The sequence below is a fragment of the Salvia splendens genome, chromosome 20, assembly GCF_004379255.2.
Source record: "Salvia splendens isolate huo1 chromosome 20, SspV2, whole genome shotgun sequence".
NCBI classification, from domain to species: domain Eukaryota; kingdom Viridiplantae; phylum Streptophyta; class Magnoliopsida; order Lamiales; family Lamiaceae; genus Salvia; species Salvia splendens.
The window spans coordinates 13,802,971-13,820,268 of NC_056051.1; the positions used below are offsets into that span (position 1 = coordinate 13,802,971).

General features: G+C 42.3%; 1 protein-coding gene across 1 annotated transcript; it reads left to right on the forward strand.

The window, feature by feature from the left end:
* The first annotated feature begins 848 nt into the window (after nucleotides 1-848).
* Nucleotides 849-2,489, forward strand: LOC121781503. Its single transcript, XM_042179238.1, has one exon. It carries the CDS (start codon nucleotides 849-851, stop codon nucleotides 2,487-2,489), a length of 1,641 nt encoding a protein of 546 aa, XP_042035172.1.
* Nucleotides 2,490-17,298: the final 14,809 nt, after the last annotated feature.

Here is a 17,298-nt window from a genome sequence, read left to right on the forward strand (position 1 = left end):
TTGGGCAGGCTAATCGATGCTAAGAAGACTTACAACTCTCATCGCACCATCCTTAAGAGGGGGAGTGTAGAGGCGGTGAACGTGCAAGGTGAAGACCGAATAGATGCAAGGACAGATAAGCTGGAGAAAGCAATTCTGATTGCCTTAGGGAAGAACAATTCCCCAGAACCAGGAGAGAAGGTTAAACAGCTGCCAGGTCCAGAGGAAGTGTACCAATGCTATGGTCAGTAGAACGAGGGCGATGGCCAAGCTCAAGCAAACGCCATGGGAAATTGGAACCCAGGCAGACAAAGGGATGCTCCCTGGAGGGATCACCCAAACTTCAGATGGTCTGACAATGATCCGAATCTACCAGCCCAACAACAGAGCAACAACTATTCAAACCCTCAGGAGCGACAACCAAATTGGGTAAACAGAAATCAGGAGGGCAACAATTGGACCAATCGGCAACAAAATGACCATCCCAACTGGGCAAACAGGAATCAGAACAATCCAACAAGTTCATATGTGTCACCACACCAGAGGAATTACCAAGGTAACACTCAGAACTCTTAGCCCAACCATCAAGGTCAACAGGGGCAGAATCAATATCACAACACGGGAGGTCCAGGGAACTTCCGGCCGAATCAGGGACAAGGCTCAAACCATCCTCAAGGGACAAACACCAGGCAACCGAAAAGCATTGACGAGATTGTGAGTGATTTGGTGAACTCACAACAGTACATTCAGAACAACATGCAGTCCAACAATGATGTGGTGCATAAGCTTCAAGGTGCGCAGACTGACCAGAAGGCAGCCATGGACATGTTAGCGAACAACTCTCTCAGATCGCGACATCTTTGAGCGAGATGCGTGGGAACGAAAGAAGAATTCCTGCCTCGGTTAAACTACCAGAAAGGGCGATCATCAGCCAGATAACCCTGAGATCGGGCCAAGAGTATGATGGTCCAAGAGTGAAGAAAGATGGGAAGTCCACTCTAACTCCATTGGAAAAGGAAACCAGAACAGAGGAGACCGGAACAGGGGAAGCTGAAACAGGGGAGGTCAGAACAGAGGACGATGACCAGAGTACGAACAGTAAGAAAGCAATATCCCGAGCAGCTGATCAACATTTCCCAGGTCTAAGAGTAGAGACGGAAGTGGAAGAAATCAGGAGAAACATGGGAGAATCTTCCAAGGGAAACATTAGCAACAGTGAGAGGCAAGTGAAACCCTTTCCCCACAGAGGTGAACCTAGGATGAAAAAGGAAGATCCAGCGGACTTCATGGAAATTTTCGGGAAGCTGAAAATTAACCTACCGTTTCTCCAAGCTCTAAAGTTACCCATCTTCAGTAAGTTTATCAAGGAGTTCATCCCTGGGAAGACCAAACCCAACGGTAAGATTGTGATTAGAGAAACTGTGTCGGCAGTGATTCAGAAGAGGAGAATTCCTTCTAAGCGTACTGACCCAGGTATGTTCACTCTCCCCATCTCAATTGGGAACATTAATGTTGAGCATGTCAAGTGTGACCTAGGTGCTTCAATAAATGTTTTACCGCTTTCACTTTATAAGAAACTGGAGGGAGTCAGAATGGTTGATACGAAGGTTGTGATTCAATTAGGTTATAGGTCATGCATCAGTCCTGAAGGTGTTTTAGAAAACTTGATAGTTAAGGTGCATGATTTTCTGTATCCTGCTGATTTCCATGTTATTAAGATGAGTGAGTACCAGCCTGCTGAGTCTAGCGGAGTGCTTTTAGGAAGACCATTTCTACGCACCGCCAAGACAATCATTGATGTGTTTGATGTAACCATTTGTCTAGATTACCATGGGGAGAAGTTTACCTTTAACATTGATGAGGCTATGAAAAAGCCATTGGATATAGAGAATATGCATGCTATGGATATGATTAACCCCCTGGTCCAAGATTTTCTTGAGACAGAATTGATGCAGGAACAGGTGGAAAATTCAGAATTGAGTCACTCCTTTGACAAGGAAGTGGCTAGTTGGTGTGAGGCAGTCAATACACTGGGAATGACGGATGAAGAGTTAGCAGAAGTAATTCTGGGGTTTTGTAAAAGTCCTGAAATTACCAGGTCTAAGGAATTAGTCTGTGTCGCTAATGGGGAACATTTACCAGCACCTGAAGGATTAATTACCAAGGAGCCAAAGAAGAATCTGTTACCCCAAGAGACAAGTGCGACAAAGAAGGAACTGAAGACATTACCCCCAGGCCTCAGATATGCTTATTTGGAAGAGAACGAGATGTTCCCGGTAATCGTCAACAGCAATCTGACTCGGAAGCAGGAAGAAGAGTTACTGGAAGTGCTCAGGAGGAATAAGACAGCCATAGGATGGACTCTATCAGACCTGGTGGGGATCAGTCCCGATCTCTGCATGCACCATATTCGCCTGGAGGATGAAGCCAAACCTCACAGAGACCCACAGAGGAAGTTGAACCCGAATATGAGAGAGGAAGTTTTAAAGGAAGTACTCAAGCTACTTTAACTAGTTATCATATATTTTATTCCAGACAGCAAGTGGGTAAGCCCGATCCATATGGTACCTAAGAAGTCAGGCATCCAAGTGGTTACAAATGAGAAGAACGAGTTGGTACCCACAAGATTAGTGACCGGGTGGCGGATATGCATAGACTACCGGAAACTAAATGAGGCTACGTGGAAGGACCATTTTCCGTTACCATTCATAGATCAAATGCTGGAAAGATTAGCAAGCAAGAAGTTTTTCTGCTTTCTGGACGGATACAGTGGATACTTCCAAATTTACGTTGATCCAGAAGACCAGGAAAAAATAACCTTCACATCCCCGTTTGGGACGTACGCATATAGAAGGATGTCCTTTGGATTGTGCAATACGCCAGGCACTTTTCAGAGGTGCATGATGAGTATTTTCTCAGACCTGTTGGAGGAGTGTATCGAGATTTTTATGGATGACTTCACGGTCTACGGGAATCCTTTCAAAGCTTGCCTAGCCAATTAAGATCTAGTATTACAGAGATGCAGAGAGAATAATCTGGTGCTAAATTTTGAAAAGTGCCGCTTCATGGTACAAGAGAGAATTGTTCTGGGAAACGTGGTCTCAGAAAAGGGGATTCAGGTGGATAAGGCAAAGGTGGATGTGATCTCAAAACTTCCGTACCCTACGAATCAGAAAGAAATAAGGGGATTTTTGGGTCATGCTGGATTCTACCGAAGGTTCATCAAGGACTTTGCAAAAATTGCACAACCACTTACCCGCCTCCTGCAGAATGACGTAGACTTCAACTTTGACGAGGCATGTCAATGGGCCTTCCAACTTCTGAAGGAAAGACTTGTATCAGCCCCTATCATTAGAGCTCCAAATTTGAATTACCCTTTCGAGGTAATGTGTGATGCCGGCGATTTCGCGGTCGGAGCAGTCTTAGGTCAAAGAATTGAAGGGAAGAGCTACATGATTTTCTATGCATCTAAGACCTTGAATCAGGCCCAGTAGAACTACGACACTACGGAAAAAGAGATGCTAGCTGTCGTGTATTCCTTTGAGAAATTTCGACCATACTTGCTGGGTTCGAACGTAATCGTGTTTACCGATCATGCAGCGTTAAAGTATCTACTAGCAAAGAAAGATTCTAAGCCACGGTTGATCCGATGGGTACTGCTACTCCAAGAGTTTGATTGGGAAGTTAAGGACAAGAAAGACACTGAGAACAAGGTAGCTGATCATCTTAGCAGAATTTTCCAAAGAGAAACTGAAGAGGCTATACCAGACACATTCCCAGAGGAACATCTATACTTCACAGGGGAAACCTCAAGCCTTATTTGTTGGGATAAGGTAATGGCCGCGGCTGGAGCTGGAGTTTCTGACAAAGGGAAGTACCCGCTGAATGTGGAACCATGGTTCGCTGATCTAACAAACTACTTAGTCATGGGGGAACTTCCCAGTACTCCAAGTATTATTTCCCGGGCCCAGAGGATGAAAATCAGAAGTGAGGCCAAGTATTATTTCTGGGACGATCCGTATCTATGGAGAATGGGGTCCGACCAAGTAATCAAGAGATGCATCCCGGAATGGGAGCAGAGAGACGTACTAGACCACTGCCATGCATTGGCGTGCGGTGGGATTTTGGTCCAAGGAAGACTGCTTGGAAGGTTTTAGACAGTGGATTCTATTAGCCGACATTGAACAAGGACGCTTACGACTACTGCCAAAATTATAATCGGTGTCAGCAGACCGAGGGAATTTCCACCCGAGATGAGATGCCCCAGATCCCAGTGATCGTCTGCGAGGTTTTTGATGTCTGTGGGATGGACATCATGGGTCCATTCCCATCCTCCTATGGTAACTCTTACATTCTGGTGGCAGTAGATTACATATCGAAGAGGATAGAGGCCAAGGCAACTGCCACATGTGAGGCGAAGGAGGTCACTAAGTTCCTTAAGGCAAATATTTTCAGCACGATATGGGGTGCCAATGGCGGTCATTTCTGATCAAGGAACGCATTTCTGCAATCGGACGATGGAAGCGCTTATGAAGAAATACGGAGTATACCACAGACTCTCCACTTCGTATCATCCACAGAGCAACGGTCAAGCAGAAATCTCCAACAGAGAGATCAACGGAATTTTGGAAAAGACCGTAAACCCGTCGCGAAAGGATTGGAGCAGAAGGCTAGATGATGCCCTTTGGGCCTATCGTACTGCGTACAAGACCCCCATTGGTATGTCGCCATATAGACTTGTGTTTGGCAAGATGTGACACCTTCCTGTTGGGATAGAGCATAAGGCTTATTGGGCAGTCAGAGAAATGAACATGAAACCTGAGGTCTGCGAAAGGGAAAGGAAGCTACAACTGCAAGAGCTGGAGGAGCTGAGACTCGAGTCTTATGATGCTGCAATATGGTACAAAGAAAAAATCAAGTTGTGGCACGATAAAAATCTTAGAACGAATGAACTGCATGTTGGGCAGAAAGTACTCCTTTTACAGTCAAGGTTGAAGCTCATGCCAGGAAAACTGAAGTCTAAGTGGACAGGACCTTACACCATCGTGAGCCTTAGAGCCAACGGAGCACTGGAGATTCAGGAAGCTTCCGGCGTTACCGTCACCAACCACCACCACTATGCTAGCGAGAAAAGAGATCCCGAGGCCAAGCCAGCCCAAGGCCAGGAAGGATGCAGCCACACCGACACTACCGAAATGAGCACCCCAAAAACCATGACCCCGCAGGGGCTAGGGACAGAATTAATAAGCCCCCCCCCCCAAGTAACCAAGTAATTTTTAGTTTCTGTTTTTAGTTTTAGTCTTTTTCAGCTTTAGTTTTTTTTAGTTTGCATGCTAGGTTGTTCATTTTTTTTATGCTCTCTCCCACTTAGGCCACGGCTTGGCCAAAGTGTGAGAAGTCTATATGCCTAGTATGTTTTGTTTTTCTGTGTTTTCTTGCGTATCTGCTCACACTTAGCCCATTGCTTGGCCTAAGTGTGAGAAGATTGTTTTGTACATGTTTTGTTTTATTTTTTTGTCTTCTTACACTTAGCCCAACGCTTGGTCTAAGTGTGAGAAGTTTGTGCCTTGTTGATTTCTGTTTTCTGTTTGTGTCGCCACTAACTGCCCTGCTTTCCACTTCATGAGGATTACTTGGGGACAAGCATAAATGAAGTGGGAGGGGGGAAGCAGTTAGTGCAGTTAGTGTCTTGTACATATTTTGTTTGGTCTAAGAGTTGTTAGTTTTTTTTAAGTACTGTGTTTTGCATAACTGGTATAATAAATAGCGAAAGCCCCTTAGGGAGAGTAATTGAAGAGGAAATACATGCTGATTTGTGAATCTTTCTTCCTTAATAAATCTAAGTCAGTTGGAAGAAGTGAGGACGATAGAAAATGCCTGAATTTAAGCTTACTGTAAGCATAGAGTAGCACACTTTCTACTAAACACTAAAAAAAAAAGAGAGAGACTGCCATTGATGCTAGAGGAGAAATGACATAGATAGTAAGGACTAAAGGCAATAGGAATAACCATTTTGAGCAGATGTTCATTTTTTTATGCTCTCGATCCGGATACTATTGTCTATTGCAGCTTATATGGATTGGGATGTATGGCAGATGGACGTTAAGACTGCGTTTCTAAACGGCGGTCTTGAGGAGACCATCTACATGGAACAACCCGAAGGATATGCCATAAAGGGCAAAGAACACATGGTTTGGAAGCTTAAGATGGCCATTTATGGCCTCAAGCAAGCATCTAGATCGTGGAACCAATGTTTCGATCAAACTGTTCGCAAGTTTGGATTCGAAAAGTGCCTAAGTGAAAGCTGCGTGTATAAGAAAATTGATAAGGGGTATGTGGTGTTCTTAGTTTTATATGTAGATGACATTCTTCTAATTGGAAACAATAAAAAGATGTTGTCATCAGTACGAACATGGTTGTCAAACCAGTTCGAGATGAAGGATATGGGAGACGCGGGACACATCCTCGGGATCAAGGTTCTTCGGAATCGAGAAAAGAAGATGTTGTGCTTATCTCAAGAACCTTACATCAACACAGTACTTAGTCGTTTTAGAGTGCAGGACGCCAAGAAAGGTTTCTTACCTTTTAGACACGGCATCCATTTATCTCAACAGATGTGCCCTAAAACGCCGTCTGAGATACAAGCAATGACAAGGATTCCATACGCTTCGGCAGTTGGAAGTCTCATCTATACTATGCTTTGTACTAGACCTGATATTTGCTTTGTTGTTGGCATGGTGGCAAGATATCAGTCGAACCCGGGCCAAGGACATTGGACTGCCGTAAAGAACATACTCAAGTACCTTAAACGGACTAAGGACTATGCTCTAGTTTACTATGCAGTCGAGCTCTGTCCTTTGGGATATACTGACTCAGACTTTCAAGCTGATTAGGACTCGAGAAAATCTACTTCAGCATATGTGTTCACCTTAGGAGGTGGAGCCGTAATTTGGAATAGTGTGAAGCAGAAATGCATCGCGGACTCGACCATGGAAGCCGAGTATGTGGCCGCTTCGGAGGCTGCAAAAGAGACTGTATGGTTCAAGAACTTCCGTATGGATTTAGGTGTGGTTTCGAATTTGCCCAAGAGCATCACCATTTATTGTGACAATTCTGGTGCTGTGGCAAACTCGAAAGAACCAAGAGCTCACAAAGCGAGCAAACACATAGAGCGGAAGTATCATATCATTAGGGATATAGTGCAGAGATGAGACATACAAGTGGTCAAGATTGCGTCAGAGAACAACCTGGCAGATCCTTTTACACAGGCTTTGGCGGTGAAACCGTTCGAGTGCCACGTTGAAGGGATGGGCGTTCGACTCATTCAAGACCTCAACTCGCTTTCAGTGTAAGTGGGAGAAATTTTAGACGTGTGCACTGCCATTTTGTATACTCGAAAGTTGTTTTGAGTATAAGTGGGAGATTGTTAGGTAAACACTAGACATCACCTTTTGAGTGATTGGTTACTGTAAAACTCTAATTGTTATTTTCCAATAAATGCAACAAATTATTTTTGTCATAATGTTGTTATGTTTTACATTTAATGGTTGTTTATTACATATTTAAATGTATAAGCAAACGTAACAAAGTCTAAGTCTTTATTTTAGTAGACCGGTTGTTGGCGTCGTCCAATTTAAGGTAACACGGTCAGTTCTAAACAAAAAAAATAAGAATTTCACAACCTAGATAGGCCTAGACTACCTATCGTGAAAGGTTGCAATGTCAGTTCGATTATTTCTAATCCTTATTGAAATAAGATGAAGTTGGTGTGGTATAGCACTGAATGGATCTAACAGCAAGACGAGTCTTTATGCTATTTACTGAAAGATGAGGTCTTGATAATTAATTTCTTAATCAATGTACGTTAGCATTGAGCATACGATATTGATTATCTACTACTTTGACTTACCAAAGGTGCGGGTTTTTCGTCATCCAACGATCCAGGTATATTGGGTAGTGGCGATCATTATCTAGCGATTCTAGGATTGCTATTACGTTGAATCGTGCATGAGGGGAGTCTCGTTTGATAACATCCACAAGAGGAGCTCGAAACAAGGTTTTATTATTCGGAACCTAGCTAGTTGGAGTTTAATTACTCCATGAACAATAAATAAGAGTTTCTTGCTAAGTCTACTCTTGGAGATTAAAATATGTTAATTAATTAAGTCCATAGCAGACAATAATTAATTAATGGATGTTTCTATCTTAAGTGCGGGAAATAAATTAAATGCAATTAAAGGAAACCTGGAATACTTCTAATATTCTAACTATTATTCTGTAGTGGCTGCTTCTAATATTCCAATATAAGCTTATATTAAATTGTGGGTCAATTTAATTGGTAAAAAGCTAATTGGGTGAGGCCTGTTCCAAATTCTTCCTTAGATCCCTGACTTGGCCCAATATGTGACTTAATATAAATAGGAGAATAAAGGAGACAGAAAATACACATTATTACTCTATCAAATTTTCGTCCCTCTCTAAGAAAGAGAGAGCTCGAAATTTTGCCTCCTCCGTGAGCTGAGTTCTGTCTTCGTTATTCAAGTCCTAGTACGTTGGTGAGATTTGCCTACAAAAATATCAGCGTATAGTTCGGGACACCAGTCAGAAGATCCAAGGTCGAGTATTGAAGATCTTCACTTGGAGACAGAGCTAGCCATCATCGATTCTTGATTGAATCAACGAGGTAAATTAGCTAATTCCGTAGTAAGCATGTTTTAGGGATTTTATATGCTAAAGAATGTTTTAATCCAAGTTATGAGCATGATACATGTGATAATTACGAGAATATAATTTGTCTAAATAATCTGCTAAATAGATCAAATTTATGTGATCATTAAATGTTGCACGCTTCCGCTGCCAACCCCTTCAGCTCGATGGTAGGGGTACAAGACAGATTGAGAAACAAAGGAGAAAAGGAAAAAATATGTTAGAAATAATAAACGGGCAAGGAAAGTTGTAACTTGACCCGAGAAAAAATAGTTAGGATATGGGCAGAAGGAAAAAAAGAGATATACATGTTACCAGGCCTAAGAATACAAAAAGAAGTTGGAAAAATGGGCAGGAACAGTTCTACCTGACCCAAGAAAAAAAAGAAAAAGAAAACTATTATGTGGCATCAATCTTAAGGCATCAATGGTAAGGCAGAATGAAGAGCGAATGATCATTACGTCCCTGGTAAGAAATGAGTGATCGTGTGAACCTAACAGAGGCAAAAATTTAGGTTATCTTGACGAACTGACAGCTGGACTAGATAGAAGAAGGGATGGGGAAGAATCTGAGGCTGTAAATGCTTGGATTGACCTTAAACTTGTGGGGATGACTGCTAGAAAAAAATACCAGTTTATGCGCTTCTGTGTTTTTCTTTTCTTGTGTTTTTTGTGCGTTTTCTTTTTCTGTGTCTAGGTCTAGGAGTTTTCATTTTTTAGGATGGTTAATAGGGGAGGATGCATTGAAAATTTCCTTATTTCTTTTTCTTGTCTTTCATACTTGAGGACAAGTATGGTTTAAGTGTGAGCAGTTTGATATGGCTCGTTTCATGCATCTATTTTATATATAAATTCTTTGATTTCTACGGTGCTAACATGCATTTATAAGTCCAGGTGCGTGAAAAATCTGCCAGACCCAGGAATGAAAGACAATTACCAGGGCAGAGGGAATAAAGGAGAAAAGTGATGAAAAAGAGTGAAATCCGCAAGGGGCACAATCGTCAAATCAGGAATACCGTTGCCCTAGGGATTTGAGCCACGCCTATAAATACTAGGAAGCTTACGAAGAGAAGGGAGATTTTTTTAGTTAGAGAATTTCCTTGGTATTTTCTGCTCACTTTTCACTTACTAACTCACGCACTTGGTTTAATGGAGATCTAGGGTAGTTAGTTGATGGTTTTGTTTTGTTCAGTTGAAGGTGTAACAGCACTCCGAGAAGGAGTGAAAAAATAATTTTAATTTCTCACACGTACTTTGTCTCGCCGATTTCCTTGCTGGAAATTCGGCGATTGCTTTGTGACTCATTCAGCTTATGCTTAATCTAGTTCTAATTTCTGTTTTCGTTTGATCTCAATGTTTACTACTCTGTTTACTGAGTTGGATGCTTTTCGCAATTGATTTGTCGATCGGAGTTGAGATCGGTGTTGATCGGAGTTGGTTTTCTGAATTGCTATTGAATCGTGAGTTTGAAATGATGTTGGAAATGGTGGATCTAGTTTGTTTGGTGATGATTCTGGTAGATCTAGCTTAGATTTCTGTTAATCGTATGAATCTAGAATAACCGTGTGTTCGGATCTGCATGGAAAACCCTGTTACTGCTTCTTACTGTGTCTGGTTATAGGTAGTCGCATTACTTTAGTTCGTTAGTTGCAGCTTTTGTCAGTAGCTAATTAGAGTAATCTGTTTTGCTGTTTACTTTTGCTTACCTTGTGTTTGGTTAATTTAGGAAACTCTTTTACTTGACCCAGGAAGTTTGTGAATGCTCTCAAGTTACTTTCGGATACGAATCATGCATGCAATTATGTTTTACGTACTTTCAATTCTCCAAATCTGGTAGTTAGAATAGACTAGATTTCATTTCCCAGGCTTAGTAGTTAAAACTCGACCCTCATGTTGCGTGGCAGCAGCCAAACCCCTCCAAAAGTTCTCTCGATGACATTCCGACCCTTCCATCCCCGTGGATTCGATCCCGGACTTCCTTATACTAACCAATAGTGTAGAGAGTTGAGGTTTTGAGGCGAGGTTTGCATTCGGAAAGTTCACGATCTCCTAGACCCTATGCTCTAGCGAATCCTCTGGACCTAAGAATTAAGCACAAACACAAAACAACAGCATTCGCGCCTCATTATACGTGTATCCATCGATTCGTGCAGCATGACGGGGCCTTTGGGTGTATCATCTTTACTAATGTCTATCTATCAGGACTTATTTCTCATAGAAATTTGAAAAGGATCAGGGCTTTGCCTTCGTTGAGAGTCTTGTATTGGGAATTTAGGCAAACTTGGATGATACTGATTTTAGATCGATAAAATACTGAAAAGAAATCCTTGTCTAGGGAGAGTACTCAGATTACTCATGGTGGCAAGAATATCTTCTGTGGTGTGACTCTGTGAATTAAAATTGTCAACTCGCAATGATTGGTTTACAAGGATAGCGGGACTAAGCTCAAGTAAACTTGAAGATTTATGTGGTTTGACTCTGTGAATTAATCATATTCTTTCAAAAGATCACACTGGTTAAGAGGTTTCAAGCAAACACCTATAGAACTTGGGGATTTCTCGAAAGAAATGAAATGTGCCATGAAATAGGACGAAACGAATTAAATTTGGAGTTCTCATAGTAGGACATCAAATAGTATGGTCCAGTTGGTCGTTCAGATTCAAGAGGATCTTGCTAACAATTGATGATGGCTCAAATTTGTTAAAGCTTGGAAGAGTCAGTCGCATGAGTACGTGGAAGTGTAGGCAATTGCCATGAAGTCGCGCTGACCATCCATTAAAAAATATCAAAGCTAGTGAAAAGGGAATCATATTGAAGAATTCTCAAGTTTGTCAAAGGAGATTTCCAAGGAGATATACCTCTGGAGTAATAGCCAAAGTAACTCGTTAAGAACAAACTGGGTATGCTAGTCTTAACGAATATTGAGGACATGGTTAAAATTTCTAAGACGGAACAAACTCGTAGTGGAATTGAACATGAGAAAATCTCATTCTTGCAAGAAAGAACTTGTCATATACATGTTTGCAAAATAACAGGAGTCACGGAAGTTCCAAGAAGAATTCGTCATTCATTAAAGAGGAGGTTTTGGAAAATGAGCTTAGTCTGAAGGTTCTGAAGACAAACAACTTTAGCATAACGATGTGATTGGGCTTGCGAAGTCAAAATATCACTCATACTAATGATGAGTAACAAAAGTAGTCGACAATCGGCTTGTCTAAAAAAATATAAGAGCAAAGGTCGTGCTCATGCAAACTGAAAGTGAATAGCGATCTGATGTATCCAAGATAAGAAATGGCACATTGATATGCAATGCACGTAGCTCAAGGTATATGAAGGTAAATATCTAACCATGATCTTTGAACTGAAAATGAGTTACAATTTCCTTAGAAAGAGGGAAGTACTAACACTCTTCTTGCAGAATGCATGTCGATCATGAGTGTAAAATAAGCAGGAGAGCATTTCCATTAAGGATGTTCAAAGAAAGAAATTTCTGGGAATCCAAGCAAGTACTACTGATTAAAATCATCTATTTCATCCTCGTGGTGGGAACATGTAGAGTCCATTGAAGGTACTCAAAAGAAAACGAATTGGTGCATGAAAATCAATGTAAGGATAGTCATCGACTAGAGCTGCTATATTGTGTGATCTAACGACAGCAAGCTAAGTTCACATCTCAATTCTAGCATTTCCATAGGGTCTCGTGAAACGTGACGGAATCAATAATCTCTTTCGGATCTAATCGAGTGGCCTAGCCACAGTGAGGATCTATCTTGTTCTATTCCCTTATATCATCGTTCCATGTCTTCCTTTTCAATCATTGGCCCCTCTTGTGCCCTCATGCACTAGGCGTCAGCTCTCCTCGTGCGAAAAGTCATGTCACCGCAGATCACACTTTCTTGCTTAACTCTGCCTATCATCGTCTCAAAATTGTTTCTCATGAAAGCAATTAGAGGATTTAAGGTTCGTCCTTTGTAGTCCTATCTTGAACTACATTCTTTAGAGAAAATTCTTATTCCCTCTAGGTTCTTTCATATTCTTGACTAGGAGAAATTCTTGTCACACTTTGTCTCAGCTATTGATAAGTCGTATTCTAGGCCTTGGTTACTGGTCAGTATACGTGCATAATTGGATTATATCTGCAAAACAGTTGCTAATGTGCAGGGAAAGGGTTCTAGTCAGTATGGAAAGGCTCGGACAATTCAGGTGAAAAGGGCATCAGAATGTTGCTATACTGACCAGTATGCATGCCAAAAAGGCTCGAGATGGAGAAGAAGGATTCCTGGGAAGATCAGCCACAAGTAAGGGCAAAAGGGTCATTTCGCGAAGAGAGTCTACCCTAAAAATCAAGGGCAGGCCTCCCTATAAAAAGAAGCCACTTGGAGAGAGAAAAAAAATGAACCTTCACACTTAGTTAGAATTCTCTCTCGGTAGATCAGTTCCTACAGCCTCGTCCTTCATATTCTCGTTCCTCGCCACAGCCATGGTCACCTGAGTTCCATCAGTCTGCCGGAGATCCACCGTCCTTCGTTCCAGCCAGTTTGTTGCGTAGTGATAGCAGTTCCATCGCCCGGAGTGGCAAAACAACCTTTATTTGCTTTCTTAGTTAATCGCATTTTATTTTCTTACGTTGGATCGGTTACATTTTCGATATTTGCTTACTTTGAAGTCTTAGTTGTGATCCAAACGTTTTTGTGATATGAAGTCGTTTTGTGCATCGGTTCCAGTTTGATTCTGTTTCTTTCTGCCTAGATAGCTTAGATCTAGTGTTACGGTAATTTCCAAGTATTGCGAGCATGTTTTCATTTCCGAATTGATAGATCTGAGTTCATGGGTTTAGATAGCTGTTAGATTTTAGATCTGAAATGGTTGAGTGTGAAAGGCTAGTTTACGTGATTTCTGCCACCTTGCATGTCACCCAGTAAGCGTAATTTCAATTTCGTTAGTTTAATCTTTTGATTTGGAGTTTAGATTGTACATCTGTTCTTGTGGAGTTTGTTAACCTGAAATTCTCATTCATGGAATCTAGTTGTTTGATTTGTGTTCATACTTGTTGGAGAAGACAATGTCCACATCCAAATTTGGGACCACTCTTACTTATAGTTACTTTTTGCTTTTGTCCTTTACTTTTCTCTGCTTTTTCTGCTGGTACCCTACAGATCTGTCAGCCTAGTCACCTAACTACCACTTATTCTCTGATATGTCGTTTCGCCTTTTATAGTAACCCCGTACCTCCCACATAATTTCTGAAACATAATGTTCCCTACTCTCACGTACACAACTGCTTATCAATCATCTCTCACACCTCCTAGTCAATAAAGTACCACTTAAATTTACAGTCTAGTTAAAATCTCAACCCAAAGCGTGGTAGCTAACCAACCCTTCCAGAATATCACCACAATTACCAAAACGCATCATCTCTGTGGGATTCGACCCTTACCTCCACTATACTAATTAGTAGAAGTAGGTTGAGGAATTTCTTTGATAGCCAGGTTCAGGTTTAGCTAGGGTTTCCATCCTAATCAGTAGGATACATCATTGCTTTAACAACACCTGCACAAACATGCACCTATCAAATGACGTCGTTGCCGTTATTAACTATTATTATGTTGTGATACTTTGGCGTATATGTTGTTCATAATTTTTTCCCTTTTTTTTCTTTCAGTTTATGAGAAGCAGTTCGGCTCCTGACCAGTGGAGACCAAAAATACTCCAACGAGGGACTATACTTGTGACCACTCGTTCTGGCCTGTCGACGGCCCTGTCTGACCTAGGCACGAGTAGTGACGGAGAGCAAGACACCATAGAAGGAGGAATACCATAACATGTGCTACAGTTGGCGGGTAACCCAAGGAGAATGGCTGCCCATATAGATGAAGACCCGGAGATAGATGAAGAAGGAGAACCGCCGCAAGCTATAATTGTCACCCTATGACAGACGGCTTCTGATGTGAAGCCCCATGTTATTGCAATTCTGCCCACATACTGTGGAAAGAGCTATGAAGGCCCCTACGAATTCCTTCATGAGTTCTGTAAGATTTGTAGGGCACAGAGAAGGCCGGCGGGGGCAACCGAGGATGACTACAGATTGAAGGCTCTGCCGTTCGTCCTAAAAGGGGAGGCCAACACATGGCTCATGCACCTGCCACCCGACTCCATTGAGAGTTGGGCCAATTTCAAGTCTGCCTTCTTAGGCAAATTTTTTCCGTCATCTAAGACGAGTGCGCTGAAGAGAGAGATAACCAGTGTGATGCAAGGTTACGATGAACCCTTGAGTGATTATTGGGCGAAGTATATGAGTCTTTTGGATGCATGTCCGAACTATCGTATGGCCGATTTAGAGATACATTATACCTTTTATGAGGGGATGAATAAGGCAACAAAAGACTTGGCAAACTCCTCGCCAGGAAGAAGTTTCACACAACTGAGGGTCAGTGAAGCGAAAAAGGTCCTAGGGAAGCTTCTGAGCGCGAAGAAGGAATACGACAATTCAAGGGACGGCTACAGCAGAGAGAGAATTGCGAGTGCTTCGTCTACTAACCAGGAGCAGAAGATAGAGCAAAAGATGGATTTGAAAATGGAAGAGCTGAAAATGGCACTCCTGAGCGCGATCGAGAAGAACGCACCACCATCTTCTCCAACTGGGAGCTACAAGGGTGCAGAGCAGGGAAATCAAGGACCATGCTATGATCAGCCTAATGACTTCGTCACATGGAGCAAGTCAATGTTGCAGGGTATTACAACTCTAGTGGGAATTGGATCCAGGGGAGACAGCGGGACGCACCATGGAGGGACCATCCAAACTTTCGATGGGGGGATGGAAATCAGAATCAGAATCAGAACCAAGGTCAAGGTCAGAACCAATACCACACCCACCCGAACCAGAATTCCAACCGTGGCCCAGCGAATCCCGACCACCATTCCAACTGGTCAGGAAGGAACCAACAACCCCATAGCCAGATCCCACAGAACCAAAACTCAAACTCTGTCTATGTACCACCCCACTAGAGAAACTTCTAAAATTACCAGAGTCAGCATAATCAAGGTTCCCAACATCAGTAGAACCAAAACCATTTCCAAGGCCAGAACCAGAATCAATATCATCAAGACCAGTACAACCCTCCTGGCCAGTATAACCACTACCCACCTAACCAGAACCAACAAAACTTCCAAAATTATCAACCCAACCAAAACCCCCAGTATAACCATCACCAAGGACCAAATTAGTCCCAATATCCTAACAGGTCAAGGAGATCTATGGAGGACATGATGGGAGAATTGCTCGCTTCGCAGTAAAGTATCAAGGGTGAGTTGCAGTCCAATAATGAAGTAGTGCAGGGGATGCAGAATGCCCAGAAGGATCATAAGGCAAACATAGACATGATGAATAGGCAATTGGCTCGGCTGGCGACTTCATTGGGTGAAATGAAGGGAAATAAAGGAAAACTCCCATCTACAGTCCATGTTCCTAAAAAGGCAAACGTGAGCAAGATCACATTGCGGTCCGGTACTGCCTATGAGGGACCCCAACTGAAGAAGTCCAACGGAGAGCCTAGTGGGACGAATATACTGAAGGATGTCGTCTCGGAGGGAGAGCTCAACAGACCTCTACCTCAGAGGCAGGATCCATTATTTTTGGATAAAGCACCATTGGAAAAGAATGAAACAAGAGGCGTACTGCCCAGGAGAGACCCTCCTAAGGAAACGGAACCCACGAAGGGGGCTCCAGCCCAGAATGTACCCAAGGAAAACTCTGGGAAGGCTGTTCAAGGACCGATTGAAGAGGCGAAAGGAAAAAAAAACCATTCCCTTACCGTTTCGTGACCAAGAGGAAGAAGGAAAACCCAGTGGATTACATGCCAATTTTTGGGAAGCTGGATGTCACCATACCATTCCTCCAAGCAGTGAAGCTACCCCCCGCTTGGAAAATTTATCAAAGAATTCATAGCCGGGAAAGCCCAGAAGAATGTAAAGATCATGGTGGAAGGGATAGCGTCAGCAATTGTGCAGGAAAATCTACTGCCCAAGAGAGCTGACCCAGGTATGTTCACTTTGCCTATAACTATAGGAGACATGAAAATCGAGCATGCAATGTGTGATCTGGGAGGTTCTATAAAAGTTATGCCATTATCAGTATATAATCGGCTAAAGGGAGTAACGTTATCGAGCACTAGGGTATCAATCCAACTGGCTGATAGGTCATGCATAAATCCTGAGGGTGTGTTAGAAAATGTGTTGGTGAGAGTGCATGATTTTACTTATCCTGCTGATTTTTATGTGATCAAGATGAGTGAGTCTGAAGCTAGAGAGTCTAGTGGTATTCTGCTAGGGAGACCGTTTTTGAGAACAGCCAAGACAATCGTGGACATGGCTGAAGGTACAATTTGCATTGATTTTCATGGAGAGAAATTCACATTTGATATCAGTGAGGCAATAAAAAGCCTATCGATTCTTAAAATCTATGCTACGTTGATGTAATTGACCCCCTAGTCCAAGATTTTCTTGAGACCGAATTATTGCAAGAAAAGCTCCAAGCGTTGGATGTGTATGAGCAGGCTGATGTAGAAGCGGCTGCATGGTGCGATCTGATCAGTAGCCAAGGGTTAACTGATGAAGA